This window comes from Cupressus sempervirens, chromosome 6, assembly GCF_028749045.1.
Source record: "Cupressus sempervirens isolate cs-2001-9-10 chromosome 6, ASM2874904v1, whole genome shotgun sequence".
NCBI classification, from domain to species: Eukaryota; Viridiplantae; Streptophyta; class Pinopsida; order Cupressales; family Cupressaceae; genus Cupressus; species Cupressus sempervirens.
Window position 1 is genome coordinate 89,230,480 of NC_143123.1, and position 13,025 is coordinate 89,243,504.

The 13,025-nt window shown below is 36.7% G+C and overlaps 1 protein-coding gene across 1 annotated transcript in view; it reads left to right on the forward strand.

The window, feature by feature from the left end:
* The window catches only part of NYC1 (NAD(P)-binding Rossmann-fold superfamily protein), a 37,660-nt gene that overhangs the window by 10,763 nt on the left and 13,872 nt on the right, over positions 1–13,025 (forward strand). Inside the window, exons 2-6 of the mRNA XM_089786885.1 lie at positions 8,712–8,790; positions 8,904–9,039; positions 10,834–10,908; positions 11,079–11,277; positions 11,487–11,555. Coding sequence (XP_089643011.1) covers positions 8,712–8,790; positions 8,904–9,039; positions 10,834–10,908; positions 11,079–11,277; positions 11,487–11,555 — 558 coding nt within the window. The remainder of the gene's footprint in view (positions 1–8,711; positions 8,791–8,903; positions 9,040–10,833; positions 10,909–11,078; positions 11,278–11,486; positions 11,556–13,025) is intronic.

The window sequence follows — 13,025 nt, forward strand, 5'->3', positions numbered from 1 at the left end:
AATGGGTTGATGCTTACGCATCATCTAAAGGGGATTGGTGTCTCCTATGGGGTAGTGCCTATGGAGATGGTCAAAAGTTTCCAATTTTTTTTTAAAGCAAGCAGAGTGGGTTTAGCCATGGAGGAAACTCTGTAGTTAAGTGTGCTGGAGGTGGAGTAGTACTGGCATGGGTGACCTTCTGGGAAGTCTTGGTGCTTCACCTCTGTGAGAATCACTTAGTTCCAATGAGCACCAAGTGTTCCATTCATTCTCATGAGAGATGGGTTCATATGAACTACTTTAATGAAACATGTGTCAAATGAGTTTTACTCGAAAACTATATAGTTGAATCTTGATAGCAATATCACTATTTGACTTGCTGTGCAAAATATCTCTTAAGCAATATTTTGCCATTGATCTCTCTCGCAAGTGTTTTCACCTAAAACATCTGTTCATTTTGTGTCCTATTTGCTAGATCTTACATGTATTATTGCTGAGGATGATTAAGTTATGAAGTGTTGTTATCATAGTTTAAAAATTCAGTTTCGGCAATATCTAGGCCGGCCCAAAATTTTTGAAAATATACAATTTCTTAAAATAGTCTTAAAAACTCATAATTCATACTAATATTCATGAATTCATGAAATGTGAAGTGTTTAAACTAATAAATATTGAATATATTCTAAACTAAACTTTATTTGTAATTTTTTATAGTTATCCAGTTACCATTAAGAACTATAAAAAAATTATAAAATAGATAAAAATTATACTTATAAATAGTGGTAGTGGATAATTATAAATATTAGTAATTATAAAATGATAAAATTGATAACTATTAATAATTATAAAATAGATAATATTGATAGTTATAACTAGTATTATATAGTTTGCATGTTAAGTGGAATATAAACTGATAAGTAAAAATTAAATAAATATAAAAATACTGATAATGTTTAACATAAAAATAACAAACATAGGATAACATTTTAATTTTTAACACTAACTGGTAAAAATACTTATAAATAGCCAACACCTGTAAATAGAGAGATGCCTAATAATGCGTCGCTGCCGATGCCGATGCACTCCACACCTGGTTTGTCAGTGCTGATGGAAAAATCCACCACACCTGTTGCCCATTGCCCAGCTGCCAGCATTTTTGGTGAAGGCAAAATTTAGACATTTCAAAATGAAAACAAAACCAAAATGTAAATGTATCAGGCCTGTGATTATATTTACTATTTTAATTTTTTTTGCCATTGTTAACTAGTCCATTTTTTTCCCCCTGAAATTGTTAGTTTTGGAGTTTTTTCAGCAGATATCACAGTGTGATTTTGGAGAATTTTGGTGCTGATTTTTTGGGCGTTTACCCTTCTAGATTATTTGCTGGGGTTAATAATAGTTGGGCCCGCCCAACTTACCAACTATAGTTGTTGTAAGGGTGGTGCCGATGCAGGGAGCTATAGTTGCATGCTTGGGGCTGGGAACAGTAGTTGTTGCTGTGAATGCAGAGGGTGGATGGAGAGTGAAGCCTATATATTGTGACTCCATTCGAGAAAGAGGTAGTTATGACATGATATGAGTGATTGCCCATATCCAAATATATGGGGGGACACTCGCATCAAGAATTCAATCGACCCCTACATCGGCCCCATCTATATGCATGGGGTGCGGGGGGCACCTACCTATATAGTCTAGAGATAGAGCATGGTCACGCGATATATTGCAACTTTTTAAACTATGGGTGTTATTATGGTTAATTAAGTTCTGAAAAAGTAAAAGTTTGTTGTATTGTTATTGTGGTAAATTAATAAAAGTAAGAATTTTTTTTACAACATAGCTTTTCATAATTAGTGATTGACAGAATTTTACTTACCATTACCATTTTGATTGGCAAAAACTGGCTCTACACTTTCGGTGGTAGATCTATTATTCCTTCCATGGACACTGCTTTTTTATCTATTATCAACTCATGTATATATGCTTGTATGAAATGTCCCTTTTCTGATTTTTGTATGATATTTCCAACCTTTAATTAGATCTTTAAGATCAAACAACTAATATCCCAAAGATTCACCAAATTCCTCAAGAAATCCCAAATCGGGTATGCTGAAAATAGTGCTAAAAGCTTCACAACTTCACAAATTATTAATAAATTTGAAAATGGAAATTTTTACAGAACTTTCAGCAGCATAACAGCCTACAAATTGACATTTCCAGATCCGTATAGTCTTTACACAACAGCTCGAAAATGTAGGACCAAAACTATGCTCATCGGGCTCCCGAAATAGCACAAAATATGCCCGGAAACACCACAAAAACACTAATAATCTATCTCAGAAGTTTAATCACGTCCCAATATATATATTCAGCTCTATTTTAACATTTAAAAGTCTGATATACAGCAGCAACCCAAACTGATATGAAATACTCAACTGTAAACACCAAACTCATCCAAAAACACACCCGAAAACTCACAAATCTGCACTGTTCAGCACAAAGGCAAACTTTGTATGAGCATGCACATGGAATGGCTTCAAACTCCCGTCCTTAGCCTTCCTGGAAACCTGCAAACTCCCGTTCTTGGGTCTCCTTCTCCACAGGTTTGGCAGCCTCTGAAGAATAACAAAGAATGAGCAAAAATCAAGTTCTGGAATGAGCCCAAAATGCCTCCAAAACCCCTTAAAAGAGGGCATAACTGTAACTCACGTCCAAGAGAGGTTAATGAAACATATTTTAATAATAATTTTCATTTATTAGTCCAACGGTTTCCAAAGATTAACCCCTTTTTTCCGAAACTTCACTTTCTTGGGCCTGCCTGCCTTAGCAAAAATTATTATTTTTTAATTATTTGAAAAGGGGACATGACAAGTCCTCCCCTCCCAAACATTGCTTGTCCTCAAGCAATTGCTGAACAATAAACCAATCAATCCACCTGGATCCCAAATGTAGTCATGAACTATACTACTACCAATTAACACAGGCTCCTGCAATATCCTCTGCAATATGATCAAGATGAATCCATAATCAAACTGACAATTATAGCTCAACCAAACTCCAAAATCACCACTACCACAGTCAAAAATCCATGAGACACAAACTCTTAGAACATTAGAACCCAAGTAAAGTGGACAAATCAAACTGCCAACACCATAAATACCATCAACGCATCCCACTGGCCTATACGGAATGTACAATCCAACTCTGCAACAATGGTGAATGCTCTCAAATGAAACTATACCAAGTATTGAGAATCCACACACTGTACAACTCCTGTAGTCAACGCAACTCTGTAGATCATCGGCCACTGTCTCATAACCATAACTCCCATGCACCCCTAATGGTGAAAAGCCATCACAAGATAAACAACAAGAAATGGAACCCAAACCAAATTTTCCTGCCATCAACTCCTCAACACAAGGATCATTTGCTAACTGATGTACATGACCTGCAATATAATGTTGATTAAAAAAACCAACCTCAGTCAACAACTCACCATGAACAAGTGATATAACCCACTGTGACTGATCACTAGCTAAGTCAGGAGATGTCATAGCCAAAGGAGTAGAATCAATAACAACACCTGCTGAAGCATCACTCCAAAACTCCTTCTCTAAGTCATGTATTATCAAGCTATCAACTGCAGGACCTATCACCATGTCGTGCCCATCACAACTCTCATCCCAAGGCATCAAACTATTCCATAACTGATGATAAGCACTAGGAACCAAAGTACATCTCTGTATCATAATCTTGTCAACATGGTCATCAAAGGTAAATTGATGAGCGTACCTCATAGTGTAATGCCGATAGAATGCGCCAATCTCAGTCAGTGGCTCAGACTGTAATCTAGATGAAACTAACTGCAATTGATCATTAACCATGTTGGAACTGACTACTACCTCCAAAGATATCACCAAGGGAGTAGTATTACTAGCAAGAACCATGCCAACTGTCGACTCACCAACATCACACACGATCTTTGATGCATCTCTAGTCTCTGTGCCATCAGTACCAAAGGCCACCACCATGTCAGGCATACAACAATTTGCTATAACACCCAAATCAACTGAACCTGACTCTAGTGGGAATGAACCTGATATGCCAATGTTAGTATCAAGGATGGATGCATCCCCATCTCCACTGTCTCTGACAATCTCGGCCATGGACATCCTCGGATCACCAAACACCATAGCTTGTGACTGTATAGAATCAGGTAAAGCCTGTAGTTGCTCTAACTCCATGGTCACCTTAGCCAAATGAAGCTGTGACTCCTTGAAAGCCAACTGTGTACTCTCAAGAATCTCAGAAGTCACCTCAAGCTGCTTAGTAAGCTCACTCACCTCATCTTCCTTGGCCAACAATGCATCATATGCTGTACTACCCCACTCCATAAGATAATCTCTGTCGGCTAGCAACTGCATATAATTCTGTCTCAAAATCCGAATAGCCTCCCATAAAGAGTGGATCTCTGTCAAGGAAAGATAATTGCCTTCCTGCTCATCACTAGTAGGAGAACCCCATCCATAAACTGCTAACAACTGACGAACAGCATCGAAATGCTGGCAAGTGATAGCAATGTCTCGGTCACTAACTCTCAACTGATTAGACACATGATGGCGCTGGCTTGACTGTCTCCTACAAACCTCCTCTGATGCATTGTCTAAAAGAGTATCCTCAAAGTTACTAGTCTCTAGAGTATTACCATCCATATCGTGTGAATCAAATCTAAAGCTCATATCAACATACGGAGTATCAAAAACATTAGCATTGCTGTCCAACTCCTCTATACCCAAGGAAAATAAGTCTTCAAAACTGCCCACTGCATCCTCCTGGATGTCATCAATGCCAATATGATCCTGGGACTCATCTATACACACTGCCAAATATGAAATATCATCAACACATTCTAGCAAGTATGGTCGACTAGATATATGAACAAAGCCCAACATCGGTGTATAAAAACTAATACCAACATCAGACAAGATATTGGCACAAGAAAAGACAACACCGTGTAATTTGCTAATCAACTCCATGACAGCACCCAAACAAACACTGCTACCAAAAAGTGTTAAAGATCTCCAGTCAACTGAATCCCAAACACCAATATAACAATCTCGAGTCCATATCCGTAAACTAGAATCAACTGGTAACTCAAGTAAACTCCTCACCTGAGTAATATGACCAATACCAACTAACTCCACATACTTGTCATGATGAGATAATGAAGTCACAATACTATCTTTGTTCACCTTTAGCTGGCGGGACAAATCATGTGAAGTACTACCAGCCTCAACCTCATGTGATGAAGCATCTAACTGTGCCTGGTATTCTTTCTCAGCAAAGTCATGAATGCTCAATGTCTGCTCATCTCTACCAGGTATCTCACCATCCTGCACAACAACATCCTCATAATCATCATCTGAACCCACTACACTGTAGTCACTGCCTGTTGTAACTATACCATCCTGAATATTTGTGGCATCGCCCTTTGACGACCTGTAAACAATTGTCTCAATTTGAGTATCAAGTTGACCGTTACTATCAATCTGTGTAATATCCTTTCCCACCACCTCTTGTGGCAGAGTAGAATCTGAGACCTCTACCTGGCTATCAGCTAGTTTCTCAAACTCCTCATGCAACTTCTTGGGAATTGTGTCATCTGTCCTGTGAGAAAATATGCCAAATAGAAATCCAGTCAACTTATCCACCTTGGCTGGGTCAGATAACATGTCATTCATTATACGATGGTGCTCAACCAACTGTTCAGACATGTCATGGCTTATTTTCATAAGTTTATCTCGAATGTCTAAATAACCATCCTTTCTACTGTTTTGACTTTGGTTATCAATTGTCCAAGATCGTGTCCTCTGAGACTCTGTACTATACCTGTCCATTCTGGATAAAGTAGAGTGTAACCCCAATAGGATATAACTTCTTCAAACACCAAGAACTAACATGCAAATGATTAGAAGTAGCATGCAACCATAGATTTGGACATGCAACTGATTAGAAGCAACATGCAACCACCAAATTATGACATGCAAGATCTGGGTAGTTGTCAAAACTGACATGCAAGATCTGGGTAGTTGTCAAAACTGACATGCAAACTTCTACAACCACCAAATTCACCAAGAACTAACATGAAAATGATTAGAAGTAGCATGCAACCATAGATTTTGACATGCAACTGATTAGAAGCAATATGCAACCACCAAATTATGACACGCAAGATCTGGGTAGTTGACAAAACTGACATGCAAGATCTGGGTAGTTGTCAAAACTGAAATGCAAACTTTTACAACCACCAAATTCACCAAGAACTAACATGAAAATGATTAGAAGTAGAATGTAACTATAAATTTTAACATGCAGCTGATTAGAAGAAACATGCAACCATAAATTATGACATGCAAAATCTGGGTAGTTGTCAAAACTGACATGGAAGATCTGGGTAGTTGTCAAAACTGACCTGCAACTTCTACAAACCCTCAGGCTGGCAAGATCATGGCTCTGATACCATTGAAATGTCCCTTTTTTGATTTTTGTATGATATTTCCAACCTTTAATCAGATCTTTAAGATCAAACAACTAATATCCCAAAGATCCACCAAATTCCTCAAGAAACCCCAAATCGGGTATGCTGAAACTAGTTCTAAAAGCTTCACAACTTCACAAATTATTAATAAATTTGAAAATGGAAATTTTTACAGAACTTTCAGCAGCATAACAGCCTACAAATTGACATTTCCAGATCCGTATAGCCTTTACACAACAGCTCGAAAATGTAGGACCAAAACTATGCTCATCGAGCTCCCGAAATAGCACAAAATATGCCCGGAAACACCACAAAAACACTAATAATCTATCTCAGAAGTTTAATCACGTTCCAATATATATATATTCAGCTCTATTTTAACATTTAAAAGTCTGATATACAGCAGCAACCCAAACTGATATGAAATACTCAACTGTAAACACCAAACTCATCCAAAAACACACTCGAAAACTCACAAATCTGCACTGTTCAGCACAAAGGCAAACTTTGTATGAGCATGCACATGGAATGGCTTCAAACTCCCGTCCTTAGCCTTCCTGAAAACCTGCAAACTTCCGTTCTTGGGTCTCCCTGGAAACCTGCAAACTCCCGTTCTTGGGTCTCCTTCTCCACAGGTTTGGCAGCCTCTGAAGAATAACAAAGAATGAGCAAAAATCAAGTTCTGGAATGAGCCCAAAATGCCTCCAAAACCCCTTAAAAGAGGGCATAACTGTAACTCACGTCCAAAAGAGGTTAATGAAACATATTTTAATAATAATTTTCATTTATTAGTCCAACGGTTTCCAAAGATTAACCCCCTTTTTCCGAAACTTCACTTTCTTGGGCCTGCCTGCCTTAGCAAAAATTATTATTTTTTTATTATTTGAAAAGGGGACATGACATTGTATCATTGTACTATTTATATAATTATATTTCAAAGTTATAATATTAGCATATCTATGAATAACTATGCAATTGAGTGTATTTTGTTCTATTTCTTTATGGTTCAGGCATTCCCTAGCCTATAGCAGAATTGATATAAGAGTTGTAAATACAGTATAGGCTGGTCCGGGGTCATAACAACTTTACCAAGACTTAATTTATTTGACTGTGTCATTTGCCACATTGGGATAAAATTGCAGTTGGAATCAATGAAGGATGACCTATCTCATCCACAATGTTTAACTTTTGTATGACTAGGTTGGGATCTGGAAGAAACAAGTTTAGATACAATGGACTAAAGATGAATGTTGCATGGTTTTTGAAGTTACTGTTATTTTTATGCTTCTTTACCACATAATCTTCATTTCAGACGGTTGTAGATCAATGGACTAAAGATGAATGTTGCATGGTTTTTGAAGTTACTGTTATTTTTGTGCTTCTTTACCACATAATCTTCATTTGAGACGGTTGTAGGCATATAACAATAGCTGGTGTTGTAAGCATTTTCTGACCCTTAGTAAAAATTCACTTGGGGTTTAAGACAAGAATACTGAATTTTAACATTTTTAATAAGGATTCCTAATTTCCTAGGATGTCCCCAACAGAGGAAACAGGGTTGAAGTGGTAACTTGCTGTACATTTGTTTGACCCTTCTTTAAGGTGCCTTAAGCTTCAGGCATGAGCTTGAGAAAAAGTCCCATTGGTTTAACTGTAACATGTGACAAAATATTATTTGTTCTACACTGTAGTTATTCCAACTTGTCTCTCTAGGTGTGAGGTATGGGCACCTAGCTCTGCTTTTTATAGGAAATTCAATGACCATAGATTAATCCTCCATTTCGTGAATTTTCTAATCTTACCAATTCCTCTATTTATGTCAGCTGCATGTCTTATTGATTTGCTGTTTGAATCTAGCTTTACCATGGTAGACACAGTTTGGAATTGGATCAAATAAACAATGAACATCCTTGTTAGGCATCCCAGTCATCCTTTTGGCTTGTTGCAAGGGATTCGATTATGAATATGCAAATTACAGTTCTTGACTCATTTTGATTTGCTGTGGTCTAATGTAGTAGGATATTGTTCATCTTAATTTATTTTCTTCTTCAGAGATGCCTGTTCGACTTACAAACTTGCTTTTCATTACAGAGTTTCTAATTCAAATGATGCTCAGGAACTGTCATATTCTCTGCTATTGCATTTCAATTGGATGTATAGTAGAGCATTATGACATTCCAAACTCTATTTGATGCAGCTTACTAATCTCGTTGAAAAGTTTGTACTAATTGTGCTGACCAATGGAGCTATTCTAACGATTGCATTTAAAATCTCAGGTGAGTTCTTGTATCATCTAGTTACTGATTTGATCTGACATTTTCCTTAGAAGCTACAACTATAACATTAAAATAGCAAACTGCTAATTGTTGCATATGTTTTTATTTCAAAGATGGGAATAATCAGCTGGATACATTGATTTGGTGTGGCTGGTTTGCTGGATTATTTACGGGAACATTGATAGCGGCAAATCGGGTTCTTGAATATCGTTGCAAGTCTGGGCCACAGAATGTTGTCATAACAGGAAGGTAAGCCACTGTACAGTTCATAGTTTATTGTACTCAACTTATTTAAAATATTCTTTGCAAATTTTTTATTTGGCGTTCGGTACTTGTGAAGGGTTCTGCATTTGCAAAAGTGTGAGGTATTTTAAGCCCAAATATTCCTATTTTGAATTATGCTTTCTTTGGAAATTTAAGGCTGTTTCTTTCTACTTTCTATCATAGGCTGTTAGTCAGCATCTATCCCAAGGCATCCTTATTATGTTTACAAATACAAAATCAAGCTTAAAAAACACTTAAAGGGACTGCAGTTTTTCTTTAATCTTATAGATCTAGTTGGTGATAGGATCCCACTTCTTTTAAATCTTTGTACCTTGTCTTGAAAGTTGAAATGAATGCAGACTTGAAGGTTGATTTGGCTTCTATGGTATGGAATTGGATTACTAATGATTGGTTTTGTTTCTATCCAGTTTTTATAAGTTTATTGTCAAAATTGACAAGTGTATCAAAGTGAATGATATTGATTCATTTTTGGCTAGTAAACAATTTGGCTACCCATTTAACATTAGCAAATGCATAATGCCAAGATATATTTTGCTAATGTTTTTATTGTATGTTATCAAGTCTACTGACAAATACAAAAGTCTCTGAATCATTGTGCTAGCACACCAAATACATGCTAGAGTGGTTATTCTTTTTTTTGCATTTGAAGTCCAAAGGTTCTGCCTATCCTCTACTGAATACAATATTTTGTACATGCAGTATTCACTAGTTATCTTAGTTTATGTAAAGTCATCCATTTCTTTTCTTGTTGCATAAAGTACCACTCTATTGTATGGAACCCTACTTGCTATCACCTGGAATCTAACGTGCAATTTTGAGGAAGCTTGTAATTCTGCACTTGAGTAAAACAACTTAGGACCTTGGATGAAACAACTTAGGACCTTGGATGGAGGACAAGCCACAGAGTGAGTCAGACATACCAAGCGAGGAGGCATAGTCATGCCAGTGCAGACTTCTGGGACTAGAACCTCTAGCTCTATCTCTCCCTTAGTTGTTACTAGTATTGGGAAGGGGAAGATATAATTGTAATAATGTATTACTTTTAGTTTTACATAAATTATTTAGTATTTTGTTTCCAGCCATCAGCATTCCTCACGAGAATGCAAATTTTGTAACCACTGTGTTTACATATATATAGACTATGGTTGTTGCTCTTTTGTTCTCATTTATTGACTCATTGGATGCATCTTCTCATTGAATTTTGTGAAAAGATGCATTTGTAATTAAATTTAAGCTGAGTTTTTGCAGAAGATTGGCTGAGTTTTTGCCAAATTTTATTTTCAGGCCTTGGTGAGTTTTCCAACTATGGTTCAAATCATCATTATTTTTCTTAGAATGTATTTTATCATTGGTAATAGTCCAAATCCAGGTTCTGCAAGGGCCTTTTATGCTGTTTTAAATTGCCTTCTCTCTGCTTGAATCTTGCTGCATGCAAATTCAGAGAATTGTAAATTTTATATCTATACAATACCCTCAATTGATACATTTGCTTCAAGATATTTGAAATTCCCCAGAATGGCAATGCTACTAAACCTCAAAAATACTAGTCTTAGAATGCCACATAGTGTTCCTTTACATGCAATTTAAGTATAACTTTATTGTTCTAATGCTTATGGCAAAGAATGTCTTAAATTTTATCATAATATTCATGTCTGAGGTGAGGGAAACGTTTGATTTGATCTTACATCATGTCTTCTCTTTACCTGTCTAATGTAAGGGTTGAAATTAAATTTATTTGTTTGGCTTCTGATACTGCAGTACTCGAGGCCTTGGAAAAGCACTTGCCAGAGAATTCATTTTTTCTGGGGATCATGTTGTTATTGCCTCACGCAGGTTATTGGTTGAAATTTGAGATAGATATTGTTTCTTTCCTACCAATGCTTAGTTATCCAACATTGCTTATGAGAATTTGTAAACACAGAATGTCTTAATAAATGCTAAAGCTTGGCTTTCTGAATCAAAACACTCCAACACTAATGCATTCACAAATTCTGTAAAGGCAGCCCTGATTCAGTGATGACAACTGTAGCACAGCTTCAACAAGAGCTTAATGAAGGAATAGCAATCTCAAGTGCAAACACCCCTGAATCTCAGAAAAGGAAAGGCAAGGTGTTTGGAACATCATGTGATGTTTCCAATGCTGAGGATGTTAAAAAGCTAGCTGAGTTTGCTGTCAGCAAGCTTGGCTCTATAGATATCTGGGTGAGAGTTTGATCGTCACGATCACTTCACTATTTAATAATTAATAGCTTGGATGTGTTATTACAAGAATAGTATTCTCTTTAATTGTGTGTTAAAGAAAAATGTGCAAACCATGTAGAAAGGTGGTGTTGCATTTTGTATCTTTTGAGAATTTCTAACGTTCTTGGTAGTTTCTTTTTAACTTCCAGTGTGAATCTTTCTCATGGCAGATAAATAATGCTGGAGCCAACAAGGGATTTAGACCACTTATGCTGTTTACAGATGAAGACATTAATCAGGCAGAACTTTACCCCGATTTTATTTTGGTTCTCAATTCTTTTTTCTTCTTTTCACATCTACATTCAATGAACAACCTTTCCACTGGTATGCTACTGTAGATAAATTCAATAATGTTTATATTGTTTCACTGCCAATTTTCTGTCTCAATATATATGGCAAGTGACCCGCAAATTTATGGTTAAATCTGTTCCGTGCATGTGGGATCAGTCGGTGGAAATAGTATGTTTCATAGTTTATTGATGATCTATTTTTATATGTGTCACCTGAGTAGGTTTTTATAGAATAAATTAGTAAATAAGCTCATTTCATAAATTTTGAACAGCAGAATTATCTGCAATTGGACCTTGTAAAGCAATAAATCAGAATGGAAGGGCGGATAGGCTTGATGTATGTGTGAAGACTGAAAAGTAACACACCGTTTGTCAAAGAATCTCTTTTAGTTTCTCATTACTCAAAATGACTGATGGTATATTTTCTTTTGTAGTTGTGTTTGTTGTCTCTACTGCTTTTTGATGCCTGAGCTCATAATTAACTCCCTTGTGTCATTGTAAATCATACTTTTGAATCCCTTTGACTTACCGATCAAGGAGGATTCAACGCTTTTGTTGATTAAGATGCAATGGTGATACCTTGTGCTATATACTGTATGCACCACTAGCTTCACACCCTCCTCTTGAACATGTGGTTATACCATGAAGGTCTAGCAATATTCAGTTTTGCCGCTTGAATAGATGTAAATAAGCCCTGTTCTATGCTGTCATTCTGCAGTATTTTCTCAGAATGACAAATCAAAGACTTACAGAAGGTCAGCTTTCCTTTTCTGTAACTCCATGATGACCTCTGACCTCTCATATTTGTACAGAACTTTGCAATTTGCAGTTGTATCACAGTGCCATATATTTCGTGAAATCTCTTATTTTTTTAAATGGATTTTTTAATTTCATTGGCTTTTGTTCATTAACCATTCTAATCTATTTGTGTGTTGCCCCGAGGGTACACTTGGGCCCCATATCACATTCTGTTGATGCGAGTTTTGTATCACTTACATAACATGTTAGGATTTGAATATTCGATATGGGATATCAAACATGCAACTCCTCTCTTGAAAAGTTAATGCTCATGAGGCATGAGTATAACTCCAATGTTCCTTACACCGTTGGATACTCGCTCAGTTTTATCGATGTGATTTGTTGGTAATCATGTAGGCAGCCTTACGCAAATTGTTGAGGATGACTTGGATTTTGATGGGATGAAGGTGATGGTTGCCTGGTTTGTGAAGTCTGCGGAGGCAGATAATGTTGATAGTGGCGATGATGGAGAATGTGTCTGCTAGGGATGATGCTGGTGGGAAAGTGATGGTTGTGGAAGGTGAATGGATGTGTTCTATTACTTTACTTACTCCTCTAACTTCCTTCTCTAAACTTCGACTACCCAGCTACTCACTATTCTACTCCTACTCCTGTGAATGG